At 38.8% G+C, this 17,854-nt stretch overlaps 7 protein-coding genes across 8 annotated transcripts; 3 read left to right on the top strand and 4 right to left on the bottom strand.

Moving 5' to 3' along the window:
• Positions 1 to 45: 45 nt before the first annotated feature.
• Positions 46 to 3,151, bottom strand: LOC136414804 (uncharacterized). The gene is made up of 4 exons (XM_066399014.1): positions 2,517 to 3,151; positions 2,221 to 2,465; positions 1,673 to 2,165; positions 46 to 1,615 (listed from the first exon to the last, which is right to left on the bottom strand). The coding sequence occupies exons 1-4, from the start codon at positions 3,031 to 3,033 to the stop codon at positions 1,458 to 1,460; spliced, it is 1,413 nt and encodes a 470-aa protein (XP_066255111.1). The 5' UTR covers positions 3,034 to 3,151; the 3' UTR covers positions 46 to 1,457.
• A 603-nt stretch (positions 3,152 to 3,754) lies between these two features.
• LOC136414917 (Y-box factor homolog) lies at positions 3,755 to 7,031 on the top strand. Of its 2 annotated transcripts, none has more exons than XM_066399211.1 (5): positions 3,755 to 3,942; positions 4,967 to 5,064; positions 5,330 to 5,508; positions 5,622 to 5,830; positions 5,961 to 7,031. In XM_066399211.1, exons 1-5 carry the CDS (start codon positions 3,864 to 3,866, stop codon positions 6,335 to 6,337), a joined length of 942 nt encoding a protein of 313 aa, XP_066255308.1. In that variant the 5' UTR covers positions 3,755 to 3,863; the 3' UTR covers positions 6,338 to 7,031. The 2 variants fall into 2 exon arrangements, with proteins under 2 accessions (XP_066255308.1, XP_066255307.1); XM_066399210.1 differs by having other exon boundaries at positions 5,622 to 5,836.
• A 266-nt stretch (positions 7,032 to 7,297) lies between these two features.
• Positions 7,298 to 7,978, bottom strand: LOC136414850 (cuticle protein 19-like). Its single transcript, XM_066399067.1, has 3 exons — positions 7,967 to 7,978; positions 7,777 to 7,908; positions 7,298 to 7,720 (listed from the first exon to the last, which is right to left on the bottom strand). Exons 1-3 carry the CDS (start codon positions 7,976 to 7,978, stop codon positions 7,412 to 7,414), a joined length of 453 nt encoding a protein of 150 aa, XP_066255164.1. The 3' UTR covers positions 7,298 to 7,411.
• A 1,543-nt stretch (positions 7,979 to 9,521) lies between these two features.
• On the bottom strand, positions 9,522 to 10,231 carry LOC136414849 (cuticle protein 7-like). The gene is made up of 2 exons (XM_066399066.1): positions 10,223 to 10,231; positions 9,522 to 10,180 (listed from the first exon to the last, which is right to left on the bottom strand). The coding sequence occupies exons 1-2, from the start codon at positions 10,229 to 10,231 to the stop codon at positions 9,587 to 9,589; spliced, it is 603 nt and encodes a 200-aa protein (XP_066255163.1). The 3' UTR covers positions 9,522 to 9,586.
• Positions 10,232 to 11,846: 1,615 nt separating this feature from the next.
• On the top strand, positions 11,847 to 12,372 carry LOC136414608 (adult-specific cuticular protein ACP-20-like). Its single transcript, XM_066398733.1, has 2 exons — positions 11,847 to 12,026; positions 12,087 to 12,372. Exons 1-2 carry the CDS (start codon positions 11,892 to 11,894, stop codon positions 12,318 to 12,320), a joined length of 369 nt encoding a protein of 122 aa, XP_066254830.1. The 5' UTR covers positions 11,847 to 11,891; the 3' UTR covers positions 12,321 to 12,372.
• Positions 12,373 to 13,590: 1,218 nt separating this feature from the next.
• Positions 13,591 to 15,141, top strand: LOC136414607 (adult-specific cuticular protein ACP-20-like). Its single transcript, XM_066398732.1, has 4 exons — positions 13,591 to 13,709; positions 13,765 to 13,920; positions 14,724 to 14,958; positions 15,017 to 15,141. The coding sequence occupies exons 1-4, from the start codon at positions 13,698 to 13,700 to the stop codon at positions 15,031 to 15,033; spliced, it is 420 nt and encodes a 139-aa protein (XP_066254829.1). The 5' UTR covers positions 13,591 to 13,697; the 3' UTR covers positions 15,034 to 15,141.
• Positions 15,142 to 16,480: 1,339 nt separating this feature from the next.
• On the bottom strand, positions 16,481 to 17,330 carry LOC136414848 (cuticle protein 19-like). Its single transcript, XM_066399065.1, has 2 exons — positions 17,322 to 17,330; positions 16,481 to 17,266 (listed from the first exon to the last, which is right to left on the bottom strand). Exons 1-2 carry the CDS (start codon positions 17,328 to 17,330, stop codon positions 16,601 to 16,603), a joined length of 675 nt encoding a protein of 224 aa, XP_066255162.1. The 3' UTR covers positions 16,481 to 16,600.
• Positions 17,331 to 17,854: the final 524 nt, after the last annotated feature.

The raw sequence follows: 17,854 nt of genomic DNA, 5'->3' as shown, positions 1-17,854 counted from the left end.
GGTTTATCTGCACGTTGAAAGGGAGTCGCCAAATAACACAAAGGGTTAACGTACAAGATACGGTATAATACTGGTATAATCCTAACATGGAGGTTCCACAATATAAGTTGGTATATTTACTTAAAAATATTGTTTAAAATTTACCATGTATCTGAATCGTTTATATTGTCTTATCCATACAACTAGTAAATGAGTAATTTGCTTTGAAAAGGAAACTTAAGTTTCTGTTTGTGAGGACAAGTTTCATCTTGGAATTTTTAACGCGCTTAACTGACCACGACTTGTAATAATTGAGACCGTAAATTACTCCCTACAGACACACAACAACGTAGTCGATAATAATTGATCACATATTATAGTTGAATTCTTTGTATATAAGTATAGTTATGAATCACAAACCAGCCAGTACAGACTAGAATTTCACGTCGCGATTGCTAAATTGATGCATTCGACTGATCTATGATTGAGTCATAAAATATATGGTTATATATATTTCTAAAACTATGCTTCCCTAAGTGTTTTAGGTAGTTAATTGGCTTCCATTACAGTTCCAATACTAATGATACACAGGGTGTCATATCATCATGAAGAAAATTCATAGGGCGATAGTACTCTGCAAAATGATTTAAAAAATGCTAACAGACCCATGGTCAAAAACGCACCATTTTCGATATACAGGGTGGCAAAGGTTCGCATTTCTTTATTTTACGAGTGCGATTTATGCATCAAGGTGCGTCAGTCCATTTCAGTATCGAGGTAAGGGAGTTTCTGAATCAACATTTTAACAACCGTTGGATAAGTCGGGGGAGGACCTCAGTCGTGACTTCTTAGACCTCCCAACCTGAATAATTTGGACTTTTTTGGGACTAACCTGAGACTTTGCCACCCTATACACGAAAATGGTGCATTTTCCGCGGGTGCCGCGGGTCTATTAGCGTTTTTTCGTATTTTGCAGTTTTATCGCCCCCTAGAGTATCTCCGTGATGATGTGTTACACCCTGTATAAGGAATATGAGCATTTCATAACAATACGACATTTAATAATAGAGACATACATTATACAGGGACATAAGTTTACTGCGGTAATTTAAGTAGCTCACTATAAGTACGCAGTTTGATTTTGGCAAGTATTTGTACCATTAAGTCGGGCTGTTTTCCTAACAGAAATAACAATGCTTCCAATGAGTGAGGACAATAATAGGAAATTCCTCGGTTAACACAACGATCGCTTCTCCGCCTAATACGTAAATCTATTATAAAAAATACGGACACCTAAATACGTCGACGTTAATAACACAGATAACATCTTAAGCGTTCCATCAACATCGATAAAAAACAATTGTATATAATTAAAACTTTCATTACACCACTGTGGTTAACAATGCAATATAAAAATCATAAAATCTTACTTGAGGTCCAGGAAGTCTTTGGCAACAGCAGGAACGTCCCCCACGGGTTTACGATCTGAACGGTCCTGAAAAGGCGCTTCTCATGGGCTTGCGAATGTCCTCAAAATGCGCTTTGCACAGTAGACCTAGTCCTACGGCCACTACTGGGCATCCAATGATTGAACATATGAATTCTCCTCTTAATTTCGGCGACCAAACCAAATCCCCTGAAATTGCATTACATTTTTACTTCAGCCACTAAACTTAATTTAAGGCAAAACTACCTGCAGGTGAGGCGTAGAACAGGGACCACCAAATTCCAATTACCGGCAGAGAAAATGACATAGTAGCAATGGTAAACACAGCAGATTGGGATAAAATCAACATGTTGATGGATGTTATTACAAATGTTATGTATGCAATTTGAAATACCAATGCATACCAAATAACATATTTGCAAGTAGTGGCAAGATGAGAGGTGTGTTCCTGGTTTGTGAAATGGCAGTTAATGCCTTGAAGGGTGTAATCAAATGCCTCCCTTCCGTCGGTGCCTTTGCCCACCCCTGGAATTAAATCTATCCAAAATGTTATTGCCATGATAACAAGAACAAATATATGAATCCATAAGGCAAAGTGAACTGAAGATTTCCTGCTAACAGTTTCAGTGGGAACCCTCCTTTCTGCATCCACAATCTCAGCCTCAGCATTTGAGGTAGTTCCAGTAACAGAACTTGAAATTGTGTTGAGAAAACTTGGAGAAATTATGTTTGAGGGCATCTGTGGAATTAATGGTTAATCAAAACTCTGTCACAAACTTGCAGTATTTACATACAGTTTCATATTCAGGGGCCACGTGTCTGTCTAATAAAGTGTAGAAAGCTGCAAATAATATTAGACTGAGAATGTAAAGGCCTGCCCATATGCTGTGTGTTCTCCAAGTTTCATTCCCTGCATCATCAGAAATGGTCTGTCGGTCATAACCTCTACATACAAATTCATCACACAACCCATAATCTACTGCTATAAACAGACCAACAATCACTGTAGTTGTAGAGAAAATTCGGCGAAGCCCCATTACTAAGAACTCGATGCCAAAGTGGGAATTTTTTAACATGCAAACTTACTTACCGTTCCTGCAAAAGAAGAAGTAATACAGCAAGGCAAATACCAGAACAATTCCTTTGATTGGATCTTGCAAATGACACAAAACCCTATTCCTGTCTGAGGCATACAAATATAAATAGCTGAAGCACACATAGAGAGTGGCAAGTTGTAAAAGAGGCCAAAATCTTGTGGGTAAGCTCAGCAATTTGCGATTATTGAATTTGTTGCATGCAAATTTCATTACAAGTAATATGATGGAGAATATAAGGGTTGCTAAAGGAATGTTAACTGCAATGAGAGAGTAGACATTGCCTTGGGTGTTAATGTTGCTGATATACAAGGGCAAAATCACCAGGAGCATGGCACTGGACAGTATGAGTAGTATTAAATTAGTGAAAAACTGTAGTTTTGTATGTGGAAAGAAAATTAAAGGGAACAAGTAGCGTTCCTCTGGTTTCTCAACTGGGGAGCAATGATCTTCTGGTTCGGACAGAGATTCGTCATCGGAGTATTGCAGAAGTTCTTCATGGTCTTCTTCCATGTTGGAATAACAAGAAAAATTCTTAATAATTGATCTTTATATAAATATTTGTTAATAAACGTTGAATTCTTTATTTTTTGGGTGTTTGTTTATTTTGCTTTTTGACGTTTAAATAGGTGACGTTGTTGAAGTTTCATGGTCAACGGTAAAATTTGAACAAGACGATTTTCAAAATGGCGCATTAGTAAGGCTTGACGCAGAATTTTTCTTTGCATTTCTTCAAATATATACTCATTGTTAAATATAACGTGTAATGTGCTACGTTCTGTGCCTGTTCTATTGTTTATAGTGTAATAGTTATGATTAATTGTAATAAATTCGGTATGGGTGTTAGCCTAAATTAGTGGCCATGTTTGATCGAATTTAGCCTTTAAACTTAATTCAAGGTGTGTCTGCTAAAGTGAATGATTTTAGGATTTTGAAAATACCGTTAAAAATAAAATTCAAATTTCTGTCCTAATTTGTATGAAATGAAATCGCAAATCCTTTCTCTTAAAAACCAAAAGCTGTTTTTACAAAAATTGCATAAAATCCTGTCATTTCTTTTCTTCCGGTATTTGCATCGAGCAGGCGCAAACTTAAAAAGCCGATTCAACCTTTCACGCCAGTTTCCCGGCGAAACAAAGAAAGACTAAGCAGCTCAACATATCGCCGACAAGTATAGCGAACCGCTGTGTCGTCTGTGCTAGCTTCCGAAATGGTTTATTTATATTGGTGAAAAATCCGAACGTCGCCAAGATCATTTAACAACCGACCGAGTTTGAGAGGAAGAAGCAACACCAAGGTCAGGTAGCGGTTTTAACATCTTCCACCGGCCCTTTAACACCACCATGGCTGAAACGGAGCAGGAACAACCACTTCAAGCCCAAGAGCAAGCGAAGCCTCTTCCGAAACAGAAGGAAGTCATCGGTAAGAGCCCTTTTTTTTAAAATAATTTGGCGTGCATGGCGGCGTTGTAGCGTCACCGGTCGTCCATCTTCTTTTGAGCACATGGCCCATCAATTTTAACCAATTTTTGCCTGGAGATTTCTCCGTTCCCTCAAAAAATATTCTTCGTGATTGTTTGTTAAGGCAAAGTTTGATGAATTTAAAGGGATCCTGCGGATCTGAGAGTTCACAAAAGCTTTAGGCCTGTTTAGCGTAGTAGCCGCCATTTTTCTTTTCTATTTATTAAAGATGAATTCAAGTGTCAATATTTTTCATTTTAACAAATGTTAACAAAGAAGCCAGAATGGCTTACACTATGCATGCAGCTGCATTTCCTGTTCAAACAGTTATTTTTATGGAACTCATAGAGCTAGTTGAGCAAGAGATCAACTGAGAGCATATAACTTACTATCAACTGTCTGAAGATGAGTCCCCCAATGTAAAAAATTACCATGGTTTAACAGCAGTTCTTCTGGATGTCAAACCAGTCTCCTCACTTAAATAATATGTGTTACGTGGTAGCCTGAAAAGAAATTATTTTCCTCTTAAAAGGGTGCATTTAAGCCAGCCAGCACAAGGTATCTCCAAGATATTCAAGTAAAATTTTTTAGATTATATTCTTTGTTACCTTGTAATGGATCTCATTGTATATATGTGTTCTGTCTGTGATTTCCTCGAGTTTGCTGGCAGCCATTTTTTCCCAATTTCTTATCACTACAAAAAAAGAAAGAATTTGTATAGCACATGGCAATGTCCACATTCTTACAATTTTTAGTGTGTTTGAGTGTATCAAGTCTGTGCTAAAGCAAATATTTGTTGGAAATAGGCGTTTCTTTTCAGTTTTTAAATACTGAAAAAGGGTAATTTTAGCATACATTTTATACAAGTTCTAGCAGCAATAGGTTAGCAGGCATTTTAAGCAATTGTGAATGGTTCCCCATGCCAATTTTTAAAAATATTAAATAATAAGTCGGTTGATTAAGATGGATTTTTTTTTTAATTCTAGCAACTAAAGTTACTGGTACAGTGAAGTGGTTCAATGTGAAGAGCGGTTACGGATTCATCAACCGCAATGATACAAAAGAAGATGTTTTTGTGCATCAAGTAAGTGCAAATTCTTGAACTTAACACAACTTAATCTGCACACTCCTTAGATCCATCTCTGAACTTCTAAGAGATGCTTGAGTCATAAGTGTGCTATATTAGGATAACTCCGCTAAATAACGTTTTTTTGGGGTTTGATTTGTTGTTTTGGGCCATTTGTTGTTTAACGGGGAACATTATATAAGTTTACTAGCATTAGATATTGGGCTAGGCTTCCTCTTCTTTGGAAGCACTGTTTTTTTATTTTTTTTGTTGTTGTGTTTAGTCAGCCATAAGCAAGAACAACCCAAAAAAGGCCGTTCGTTCTGTGGGAGACGGAGAAACGGTGGAATTTAACGTCGTAGTGGGAGAAAAGGGAAACGAGGCCGCCAACGTCACAGGCCCCAATGGAGAACCCGTGCGTGGCTCCCCCTATGCTGCAGACCGTCGTCGCTATCGTGCGTGGTAAGTTCATAGTTGCCTCAATAACTTTGATGTGTAAAGCAAGCTGTAAAGTCCCTGAAATAAAGCAAAAAGTAAGCTCTGGTCGCGAGTGGTAACTTTCCTGGTAATACCAGGTACCCTCGTGGACGAGGAGGTCGAGGACCACCACCACTACCACGCCGACCTCGCGAAAGTCAGAGCGAGGGTGAAAAGGACGGAGCCCTGTCGGGAGGCGAAGGAGGACCGCAGCAGCAGGGTCCGCTACGTCGATACAGGCCAAGACGTGGCCGTGGAGGCTTCAGGGGCGGATACATGAGAGGGGGGTACATGGGTCCTCCTCGAGGTATGTGTGAGTATTGTAAAGGGATCGACGTTGGGGGAAAGTGGGAAGACATTTAAATGTCTACAGGGTTAAGGGTGGGATTTTTAACATTTATACTGAAGTAGGTACAATGAATGTATTCTTTCTTCAGATTATCAAGCCAATCCCGATGAAAATGGAGACGCTCCGATGCGCGGCGGTCGTGGCCCTCCACGCCGTTTCTTCCGACGCAATTTCCGTGGAGGACGCGGCGGCGGACGACGCCCCACGTCGCAAGACAGCCAGGGCCAGGGCGATCAGGGAGGCCAAGGGGGCCCAGGGCAGCAGAGGTCACGCTACCGCAGACGCGGACCGCCCAGACCCAGGAACGGCGATTCACCGAACGAGGAGTGGGGTGGTGACAAAGCGCCAACAGATGAATGGTCTGGTGAGAAGGTCCCCAAGGCCCAAGAGTCACAAAGTGCTGCACCTGTAAACACCGAAAACAGCCAACCGGTGAAGAACACCACCACCGAGAGCACGGCGTAATCGCTCGTGCCACATTAGGTTGTTTGTAGTTGTTTTACAAATAGTTTTGAAAAACAACTACAAACGTTTGTTATGTGTATTTACTAGCGGGCAAAAGACATTTCATTGTGCGTTGTTCTCTCTCACATTTTTCGCGACGCTTTCGTTTCAATTTTGGTCGGGTTCTGCTTTCAGAGCGGTGTGTCGCGCGACATTTTGATACTTTTGTATAACGTAGTCGATTTTTTTTTATAAGGAAAATATTAATTTGTACACGCGCGATCCGACTGAAAGCAGCCGCACTGCAGTTCGTCAATGAAATGTCTTAAGACCGTACGTCTTGCTGCGTTTTCATAACTTATTATTTAAAGCGTCGTCACTCGCAATTCTCCAGTGCCGATCGAACAGATTGAAAACTCATCTAACCAACCTCTTTTCCGCTTACAACGGGGAGAAGTAAAATAATGAAAAAAAAAACTCAAAAAATACAAAAAAATCCGTAAAATTGAAAAAGGAACGGCTTATTTCCTGCGCAACGTACGGCTCTGCCGTGCCGTATTGTCATAATGATGGTTGAAAGAAAAGCAATACTTCGGATTGTAATTTGTGGTCTACCAGATCAGCAATTGAATTTGAACTGAATATTTCATTTATATTTTTGTATTGTATTTTGTAGTCGTTGTGATTATTGGGAAATAAACGCTGTTCTCTGTCAGATTGTTTCGTTTATCCGTAATAAGCTCTTGGAGGTTTTCCGCAGAAGCCTCCGATTGACTCTATTACCTAAAGCCTCAATGATATCATGGTTTTATGGGTACAAGACTTCCCGTTCTACTCTTGAACGCCCTCAATGTATGCGTGTCGTGCATAGACCACTAAACCTTCAGTTCGTTCATAAACCGCGCGAAATTCAAAAAAGTACAAGGATTTGCTGTTTTCTGTTGACTCCACGCTTCTCAGTTCATTGAATGCGTTAAGTAAACTACTAATGCACATGTGAAATTTTACTCAATTCTTCAAGTTCAATTAGTATTAGAAAAAACATAAATAACTCAACAGCAAGAACATTCACTCTATATACAAAATAGATAATCTTTAATACCCATGATATCCATAATCGTGCCCATAGGGTTTCTCGTAAACAACTTCTTTAACTACTGGCACGACCTTCTCCACCACAACAGGAGGCACTGGAGCTGGATGTATCGACTTTCCGTGTTTTTCCACTATCGCGTTAAAACCGTTATGATCTGCAGTATAGTGAACCACCCTCAAAGTGCCATCAGGATCTGCTACAGTGTAGTACCCCTTGACCACATCCCCATCTCGGATTTCCTCCTGGGACTTATGATCTCCTGTATGGGGGTCGTCTACTCCATAGGCGAACTTGTATTTTGGGTATGCCTGCTGATGCACTGAGAGTTAATTTATTCAGGAAATTTGGAATTTTTGAGACTTACGTAATAGTCCTTGTCAGGACCGTGATGATTGTAGAGAGGAGTTCCAATGTAGGGGATTTGAGGGTATGGTACCACACCTACTGATGGGTACCCAGCGTGGCAAATTGCTATCAAGGCGGCTAAAATGATCGCCTATGAGGCGGTTTTTAAACAGTTTAAAATGTTTTAAAAAGGGCTTTTAGTAACTTACTGATGATGACATCGTGAGTTCTTGCTGACTGCAAAATTGCACTGTCACGTCAAATTCCGCCACACGCGTATTTATAATGGGAAACACTGCAGGCCTAGACCTCTAAAGCAATTTTTTGGTCAAAAAATTAATCGGTCACACACAACCGCGTATAATAATCGTTTTTTTTGGTTTGTCTTTGGTGTGCCCATTATAGGCTTCGGGTATGACCTAGTAATGGTTAAAGGTTGGATTATGATATACGCAATACGCCGCAAAAAAATTCTGTGAGGATTTAGGTGCTGGGCCAAAGAGATGGTTTTTGTCGAATATCGTTATAAAGCAAAAAGAATTTCAATGAACCAGAAACGCATATCGCTAGAACAGTTTGGCGGATGTATATGGGCGATATTATTATTTATCGGAAAATTAACTGGATTCTGTTTTTATTTCTTTATTTTATTCACCTTGACAATAAAAGCGTAATTATGAAAATTTACTTCGTTTTTCAATTAGCACTATTGAAATAATACTAGTAGACACAAGTGCAAGAATTAGGAATAAAGCGAAATAACGAAAATTCCTTTAATTGGGAACTAAATTCTCCTTCGCCATCACGGCAAGAAATTTACACAATAAGCAAGTTTTTATGTGTTGATGAGGTTCCAGTTGCCTACAAATACGTGGATATTCCTCATTATCCAGATTATCACTGAGATGTACACTTATTTGGACTTAATTATTTATTATTTGTTATTTATGTATCTGTTCATTGTTGTCTAATAAAATGATAATACGTTATATATTCATAAACTGTTTCAGTTTGCTGCAGGACTATTTCAGTGGATATTCATATAATTATATGTTCAAACGCTCATTTACCAGCTGTCCTGTCTTATAGAAAATTATTCGATTATTCAACGACAAATTTAATTAATTTTGCAATATGTTTATTAACTCTTATTGCACTAGTAAACCTCGGAAATTGGCATGCCCATTGTTGCGTTTATGGGTTTGATCTCGATCAGCTACTGTCACAGCGTCAATTAACTTTCTCGCACCTTTATTAAACTGATAACAGTATATAAATTCCATTTCTATTTGCAAGCAGAAGCAGAGTTCAAAATTCTTTAAACCTTTAATATTAGTCAGATTAATAAATAAAAAGTAAGATTTAACTGATTTTTCAATACATTGGTTACAATTTGGCAACATGGTTCCGCCCTTGGCAACTCCATCACCATACAATGCCAAGTCATAAGACTATTGCAGAATTGCCGATTTTAGCTTAAAACTTTATTTTTCCTGATTTTTCATCTGTGTACTAAGGCACTCACATGATTTGAGCATTACCCAAACTTTACGTTCCATTAAATATGTTTTGAAATAAATAAAAAACTTGTTTATTATATACATTTCTTGCCCTGATGGTGAAGGAGAATAATGGTTCCCAATGAAATGAACCTTCACCATTTTGTTTTATTCGTAATTCCTGCCCTTGTGTCTGTTATTACTATTTCGTTAGTACTGATTGAAAAATCAAATTAATTTTCATAATTGAACTTTTATTGCCAAGATAAAGAAATTAAATAAATAAAAACAACATCCGGCTAATTTAGCCGATAAAGGTCGCAATTCAATTTAGTGGTAGGCGGGGTACTGAGGAATGACTGCAGCCACGACTTTCTTGTACGCCACTGGATTCTCAGCAGGGTGCCCTTGCCTCTCAACTACGGCATTGAACCCATGCCCTTCATCAAAGTATTTGACGATCCTCACAGTTCCATCAGCTTCATGCAAAGAGTATTGTCCAACCACACGGTCTCCGTCCCTCTTTTCCTCTTGGGAATGATAGTCTCCGGTGTGAGGATCGGCAATGGTGTAGGCAAACTCGTATTTGGCAGGGCCGGCTTGGTATTCTGCTTCATGGTAGGCAGGAACGGATTTAGCCACGGGGGCGGCAATCACTTGTTTGGTGACAATGGGCACCGCCACTTTGGCGACAATCGGGGCGTGGGCGGATTGGTAGTATGAGGGGGCGGTGGGGGTTACTGATACTTTGGTGATAACTGGAGCGGAGTATTGAGCTGGAGCGGAGTAGTGAACTGGAGCGGACTGAATGTGATGAATTGAGTTGTGATTGTCGTTGAAGGAGGTGTAGGAGGTAGCTTCGCTTGCTGGAGCTGCATTGGCGGCGGCCAAAAGAGCGCACACGAGGATCTGCCCAAAAAACGATTAAAACATGTTTCTTCTTTTAATTTAAAGATCAATACGTACCTTGTACATCTTTTTGGTTTTTGTTAATAGCTAATAAACTAATCGATGATTGTGTGTGACCATTAAAAAAATCGGCCCGCTTTTATAGTACCAAAAATCGATCCCTTCCAACGTCATTTTTGCGTTCACTTTCGAGCCACCGCCCAAAAAATACCCAACTCTATCGTCTAATGATATGTATTTGCGATACATATGACACCTCAAGCTATTAAGTAACGCGATTTCGCGTAATTAACAATGTCCGAGACAAATATGTAACACGCTCTCAATTCGAGAAAATAATACCAAGGACGGATTGTATCTTTTCATAATTTTCACTTTGGGTTATTTGAGCTCTAGTGGGCACCCGGTGATGGATAATCGATCAATTTGTTGCTAGTACCTATTGCCAGTAGTAGAAACATTTTTATCGTATTAAGAGTGATTAATGGATAATGGAAATATAGCCGCAATGAACAACAATTTCGGAACCAGGCACCTGGATGAGATGAGCAAAAACGAACCAATGGCAGGAATAGCAAATTGCCTCCTTCTAGCGATACACCAATCACGAACGATACGGTGATGCTTTACCTTTGTTTCCCATCCAATGGGAGCATCAATCTGTCAACCTCAGCATCAGTCCATCTCATTTCTGCTCGTTATTAACTTAGGAGAATAGTGAAACAAATACATATTCTTTAAGCTTCTATGAAGCTTCCCAATATGACAGCATTTGTGATTTTTGATGCACAGATCCGGACTAAGCTAAGTGCGCTTTATGAGTAAATATATTGTTGCCGAAATTAAGTAGCAACTTTGCGCACTATAAGCGGTGCATATTTCCATTTCAAGTAACAAAATTACTTCATATTCATTGTGCTTACTTTAGGGTAAACACAAAAAATTCAAAACTCAAACTATTTCTCCCAGAAAATCCATCATCTATTTACATATTTACATTGCTAAAATCGTGTTTTCAGCTCAACCTTCCACAAGTTCTCTGTATCTTCTTGTATATATAAATTCTTGTACGCATTTTCGCCATTGTTAGAGCCACACAGCCTTGAAAAAGACCTCTAAAAATGTAATTTTAAAAGGTAAAACTTGTTTCTTACATTATTTGATGGAACTCCATGGAAGGGAAACGATGTTAGGTAGTTGTGAATTACCGCTTTAAATGCTAAATTATATTTGTGACCGAATTGCATTTTATTAAACCGTAATGATTGTAGTTTGATCGAAATTCAATGCTGCGCTTTCCATGCAAATAAAAAGCGAGGGGCTTTTACGTTCACCTAATCTTAAGTTAAGCAATTAGGGCCCTACAACTTCAGGTCATGGCAGATTCAACAACAAGTTTTATGGCTTATGTTCCTGCAACATGGCACAACGAAATATTAGCAGACACAGGTGCCTATTATGATTTTACGGAACCGACACCAGTGTCTGCCATGGCGCTCAATGTATAAATAAATCTGTGCCACTCATACTTAATGCAAATAATTCAACCATTTTTAGCTAATTACCAATTTGGTCTTTCGCTAATTAAACCAACGGGCAGCACTATGACACAAACACTTTCTTGAGAATAAATTTACAAGATTTTTTCAATTTTCAACGATATAAATGAAGTCCAGTCACCTTTAGGACTTAGTAGCACCTCAAGCTTCAATCCAATAGCACTAACATGATCACCAAAGTTTTTGTTTTGCTTTGCCTTGCTGCCCTTGCCAGTGCGGGTACTTCCCACGTCTCCTCAAGCCAGGGAGGAGGAGGAGGAGGAGGCGGAGGAGGACATGGACACCATATCATCGAATTTTACGTAAGAAAATCTTTGATAACCCAGAATCTACGCAATTCTCACATTGATTCTTCTTTCTAGTCTTTCCCTCATTATGAATACAAGTATGAAGTGCATGATCCGCATCATCACGATGTTCATGAGCATCACGAGAAGCGCTATGGAGATAAAGTGGAAGGCGAATACTCCCTTCATGACCCTGACGGTACTATCCGTATTGTGAAGTACGAGGCTGATCATAAAAATGGATTTAATGCGCATGTCGAGAGGAAGGGACATGCGGAACATCCTCATATAGAATATCATCATCATTAGAAACTCTCTGAATTAATCCCGTAAAGATGTGCTAAGTGAAATCATTTTTTAGGGATAAGATTGCAGGAGTAATTTATAGTCAATGATTACTTTAATATTTTCATGCGTCCTTTTTATTGTTCATCCCCATTTACTTTTAAGTCTTGTTTTTGTTGTGAATAAAGCAAAAGTGGTTTAAATCGCTAAATTTTCAGTTTTCCTGCTAAAAAGTTGTGGTTGGAGTCAGTATCGGTCTTGTGGAAGAGGGGGGTGGAGATTAAAAATTTCGCGCAAGACGCCAGACTTACTAAGGCCAGCCCTGAATTGAGAATAACATCGAGGAAAAATATTACAGGTTGCGTTGCTCTATTGTTTTAGAGCAATCTATCAAACGCGTCAATGTTGCCGGATTTATACAGTCACTAAAATAATTTTCTAAATTGTCATGGTAAACTCACCAGAATCGTAACCCTGGAACTCGCATGCCAGCCCAATTCGCCACATTTAAACTGATTCAGATACATTTGTATGATTCATCAAATGCCGGAGTGGCAGTTTGTTTTACGCAGGGTGAGGACAGGAACGTGAGCCAGTGAAATCTGGAGATGTCAACTTTGCGACCTTCTTTTGTTTCGTTATTGTGGCTGACGTAACTGGAATGGGGGCGCCGCTAGACTTTCGAATTTAATTCGAATTTTCAGGAAAATGCCTCGTTTCACCGCTGAAAAGTTATACAGAGTGGCATCAGATAGATTACGAAAAGTTAAAAACCCGTTTTGCTCCGAGTTAACATCGCTATATTGTCCTAGTTCGAAGCACTATCAAACTCACATTGCGGGACCTCACGTGACCAACATTGGTGCGTATTTCTTATTCCTGACAGCATCACCAGACATAAAAATTGATCCTGAATTTCTAGCGCTCCTGGGGGGGCCCCCATAGGAGAAACATTATCGGACGAAACGCGCGTGCAACCTCGAGGAATATCGATCGTCAATAACAACAATCTTCAAAACATGAAGCACTAATTCAATTTTTAATGGGCCTGATCGATCTGAAAAGATCAATCCGCGATAAATACATAGCTACCGACTATTATCACAGTACCACATCTCGGATAACTGATAATTGCTATTCCGGCTGTAAAACTTACATAAACAAATTTCTACATTAGTGATTTATCTCCCTTTTAGGAAAAAATCGCCGGGCAGGCAAGTCACTGGGCCTATTCTTTGGCAAACCAGAGCGAGATTTCTCAAACTGGTAGGCACATTTGGAACGAGTTTAGGCCTATTTTTACAGCCTTGCCGAGTGAACGTCGAATAATGGATTTTGTATATAAGTTGGTTATTGTTGGTTGAGCTAGTAGTCATTGCTGAGAAGTGCCATATAGACAAGATGATTCGAAGAGTACGAGCATTGAGAATTCTCAAAAGAAAATTGTGATAACAGTTGTTCGTTGCAGACTCTCGCAGCCCTAACAGTGGTGATAGCCCTCACAAAGGCCCATCCCCTCATCTCTGACGGAGGGCTTGGTTTGGGGCTGACCCTTGGGCATGGCCCTCTCTTGACCCTCGGACACGCACCCACGCTCGTATCCTCAAAGGCCATCGATTATTATGTAAGTTACACAACCATCTACAACTCGTCCCATAATCGACTTTCAACGTGAGGATCTCGGAACCGTAAGAGATATAGAGACGATTGAATGGAGGCAAAGTTGCGCCTTTATCAGAGGAGTACTTTGCCTTTTTAATTAAAAAAAATTCCGATTAATTCCGGAAATATCTGGAAAAACCGAAAATTGCTATTTTTCTGCCTTAAATTACAGAGAAACGCGAAAATGGAGAATGCTTTCTTAAGGCAGTTTTCCCCGCGCTAAAACTTGAAAATAGTTTTTTAGAGACGACGTTTTGGTTTTTCAATACCATCACCAACTTTTTTTTCCCTGACCGTTTTTTTACAAATTCGTCTAGTTATTGATAATTGAAAAACAACCATATGTCGTATTTGCCGATTTGCTACATCAGGACCAAAAATATTCATTGTCAGTATTTTAAAAATATATTTTAAACATTCTGGTTGTTGATTCAAGTCTGGACCGCGAGCTGGCCAATGAGCCGCACCGCTCACTTATTTGGAAACATTCGATTTAGCAATAATAATATAAATAAAATAGACCGCGTCTATGCCTATCATGTGATCAGTATCTGATATTTATTGAGATATTCATTTTGACATAGGTGTTTTGAATTTCTACCATGGAAATGGAGTAAGTAGGATGCACTAATACAGAATGTGAAAATGTTGAGCTATTGTTTCTCCAGACAATGAATATTTTTTATCTCGACGTCGCAAATCCCCATGTTGAGAGTCGAATATGGGAAACCCTGCATGTTGCAATAACCCGAAAATTTCACTAAGGCGCCACCGAAATATGAATTCGGCTATGGGGTGGCTGATCACCATACCGGGGATAACAAAGAACAAAAGGAGGTTCGTCACGGGGATGTGGTGCAAGGAGAGTACTCCCTGAAAGAACCTGATGGTACCATAAGAACTGTAAAATATTCTGCAGATGACCATAATGGATTTAATGCAGTGGTTCTGAGACAAGGGCATGCAGTGCATCCTACAGTAGTTCATCATCAGGCTTTAGGTTAGTGAATAATCATTTAACATGTTTTTTTTCTAATAATTTTTTGGATTTATAACAGGTTTAACCCTGCATTGAGTTAACAGAGAAGTTTCTTCTGAAGGATATATATCATGTTTTATAGTACAACAGTGTTGCTCATCTCCATGTTTAATATATTAAATACGTAATATAGGTTTTATACAGTTTAAAGGGGTCGTTTTAATAATTAACAGTGATTAATATTCCGGTATGTGGTCATGGTCAGTTATTGGTTAAACCGCCCAAGAATATATTGCCTACAGATTTCGATCATTAGAGATATTGTTCAATAGTTTTGCTTGAGGGTACAACATATGATAATTTTAATTAAATTTAACATGACAAACTGTTGGTCTAAGTGGCGCTCAGAAACTTTTCTAATATGTGTCAATATTGCGCGATCGAAGTAAAATAGGTAAAAGTGGTGAAAATACACAGAGTGTCCCTTTTTGGAGCTCAGCCATGGGAGCTCAGTAAGCATAGACGAAAAGAGGTTGGTTGGATTGGGACAAAGTTGCGCGATTTGGAGGTCGAGACAGGGCCATTTTGAGATTTGAACAATTCCGATGACTTTCGGATTTATTCCAAAATAATAAAAATTTTTGTTTTTTTTCCTCAGCTTGACACTTCGTCTTGGTAACTTTTTCTCTTCTATCATGTGGCGATGTCATATTTGAAATCCGACGTTTCGATTTTGGCCATCATCAACTTCGCTTTTTTACAGCCGCCATCTTGGATTTTCAAATTTTTTTAATTCAACTTTTTTTTTATCACAACAACATTTTACATATTCAGTTTTGCAGTTTGGTAGAAACATTAAAATGCTGGTATGAGAAGATTATAATAAGGAAATTATAAAAGGCGCTGGAACAGTTTGCATTTTCAGCTTGTAGAAGAGGACAAGTTGCAATGATGCAGTGTTGATTATTTTGATTTTCTCACTAAATCGGCTCAGGAAAAAGTAAATCTTTTTCTATTTCAATTTTTATCGACTTTCGAAAATCGTCGGAATTTTTCTAATTTAGAAACTACAAGCTTAGTCCGGATCTGTGTATCAAAAATCATCAATACTGTCATGTATATTGTGATTACGGCGAAAGAATATGTATTTATTTCACTTTTCTGTTTATTCCTAACAAGCAGGAGTAAGAGAGCCTGCTGGTCTCTTGAGTCGAAATTTGACACATTTTCAGACATATCTCAAACTCAAATATTCTTTTTTCTCCACAAACCATATTGATAGAACAAAGACAGAAAATAGGTTCCACCTTCAAAATTGAATACATTTCATCATATGAAGTTAAATCTGCACTAATTTTGAGGAATTTTAGCGCACTTTTTCATGTAAAATTTCGATTGAATTTGTGTCCAAGTCCTGAAAGAAGTAGGACGAAACAGAACTAAAATAAGAGCTCCGATGGAGTCCCACAATGATGAAATTCAACAGAGACTTCATCTGAACCTTTTGTTGAGTGTGAACTTCAATATAAAATCACGCACGAGAAGATAAAATGGTGAAGCGGCTTATGGAATCAAATTTTCAAATGCAACAATCTTTATTATAATAAATAAATAATTTACCTAATTTGGTATATACAATCAAGTTCAAAGTTAATTCAGTGTTTTAGTAGTGACGACTAACAGCTGGAACAGCTACCAGCTTTTTATAGGCCACGGGTGCCTCAGTGGGGTGTCCCTGCCTTTCTACCACGGCATTGAACCCATGCCCATCATCTGAGTATTTGACCAGCCTCACAGTACCATCGGCTTCATGCAGAGAGTATTGCCCTACTACATGGTCACCATCACGGTGCTCTTGCTGCGAGTGGTAGTCACCAGTGTGGGAGTCCTCAATGACATAGGCGAACTCATATTGAGCAGGAGCATATTCCTCTTTGTGCTCAGAGTAGACTGAAGGCACGTATTTGGGTACTACTGGTACTTTAGCCACCACAGGGATGGTGGCTACTTTGGCGATGGCTAGTTTGGGGGCTGGAGTTTGGTGGTATTGAGGAATTTGACGGTACTGAGGTGCTTGGTAGGCTGGGGATGCTTGTACTATTGGGAAAACCGCCTTGGTTAGAGCTGGGGTTGCAGCGTAAATTTCCTTAGCCGGGACAGGGGCAGAGTATTTGGGGTACGAGGACGCAGGGGCGGAATATTTGGGATACGAGGATACAGGGGCGGACTGGATGTGGTTAATTTGGTTGTGGTTGTCGTTGAATGAGACGAAAGAAGTGGCTTGCTCTATAGCTCTGGTGCAGGCCAAAAAGGTGGCGATGACAAATACCTAAATAATATGAACAAATAAAAATAACAACAAAAATTGTAATTAATGAACTTACCTTGTACATTTTTATTTAGATTAATACTTGAAGTTGCTATAACTGATTATGTATTAAAAGTGAAGATTAAATTTTTTCTTCAGGCTTATATACCGAAATCTCTGAGAAACTACCACGCCCCTTCACCCCATATACCTAGATATCAACCTGTACTAAAGTAAATAATGAATATTTGGACATATCTGTAACGAAAATCTGACCCCTTTTTCGATTATCGAAATATGTATGTATTACTGTCAAGGACGCAATAATTGTATCACTTTCCTAATGAGAAATGTAGCTTCAGGCCTTAATATGTAGTCACCGATTACTTTCATTCAATTATGTGCGTAAGCTATTAAATAAATGAGAAAAGGAAATTTCATGGTCACTTTCATGATTTTTTAATTTGCCCTATTATCATCTTATAAATTTCCAGATATTATTAGGTTTCATATTTATTAATATTTTACAATTTACAATTACATCGTGTCATGATAAACTCTGGAAAGCATTAAAAATAGTTTTTAAATTTGCATATTAATATCTTAAAA

The sequence above is a fragment of the Euwallacea similis genome, chromosome 18 (genome assembly GCF_039881205.1).
Source record: "Euwallacea similis isolate ESF13 chromosome 18, ESF131.1, whole genome shotgun sequence".
NCBI lineage: Eukaryota > Metazoa > Arthropoda > Insecta > Coleoptera > Curculionidae > Euwallacea > Euwallacea similis.
The sequence above is the reverse complement of the archived record's forward strand: the minus strand, read 5'-3'. Positions and strand labels throughout refer to the sequence as shown.

What these genes read in the sequence shown, in the direction of transcription:
- LOC136414804 (XM_066399014.1), bottom strand. Translation starts at nt 3,033, where the DNA reads ATGGAAGAAGACCATGAAGAACTTCTGCAATACTCCGATGACGAATCT. An exon ending in CTTCTTCTTTTGCAGGAACG is followed by an intron (nt 2,466 to 2,516) that starts GTAAGTAAGTTT and finishes TCGAGTTCTTAG; the next exon opens with TAATGGGGCTTCGCCGAATT. An exon ending in GTTCTACGCCTCACCTGCAG is followed by an intron (nt 1,616 to 1,672) that starts GTAGTTTTGCCT and finishes ATGCAATTTCAG; the next exon opens with GGGATTTGGTTTGGTCGCCG.
- LOC136414917 (XM_066399210.1), top strand. Translation starts at nt 3,864, where the DNA reads ATGGCTGAAACGGAGCAGGAACAACCACTTCAAGCCCAAGAGCAAGCG. An exon ending in GAAACAGAAGGAAGTCATCG is followed by an intron (nt 3,943 to 4,966) that starts GTAAGAGCCCTT and finishes TTTTAATTCTAG; the next exon opens with CAACTAAAGTTACTGGTACA. An exon ending in AAGATGTTTTTGTGCATCAA is followed by an intron (nt 5,065 to 5,329) that starts GTAAGTGCAAAT and finishes TGTTGTGTTTAG; the next exon opens with TCAGCCATAAGCAAGAACAA.
- LOC136414850 (XM_066399067.1), bottom strand. An exon ending in GTCCTGACAAGGACTATTAC is followed by an intron (nt 7,721 to 7,776) that starts GTAAGTCTCAAA and finishes GTGCATCAGCAG; the next exon opens with GCATACCCAAAATACAAGTT.
- LOC136414608 (XM_066398733.1), top strand. Translation starts at nt 11,892, where the DNA reads ATGATCACCAAAGTTTTTGTTTTGCTTTGCCTTGCTGCCCTTGCCAGT. An exon ending in ACCATATCATCGAATTTTAC is followed by an intron (nt 12,027 to 12,086) that starts GTAAGAAAATCT and finishes TCTTCTTTCTAG; the next exon opens with TCTTTCCCTCATTATGAATA.
- LOC136414607 (XM_066398732.1), top strand. An exon ending in CAAAGGCCATCGATTATTAT is followed by an intron (nt 13,921 to 14,723) that starts GTAAGTTACACA and finishes AATTTCACTAAG; the next exon opens with GCGCCACCGAAATATGAATT.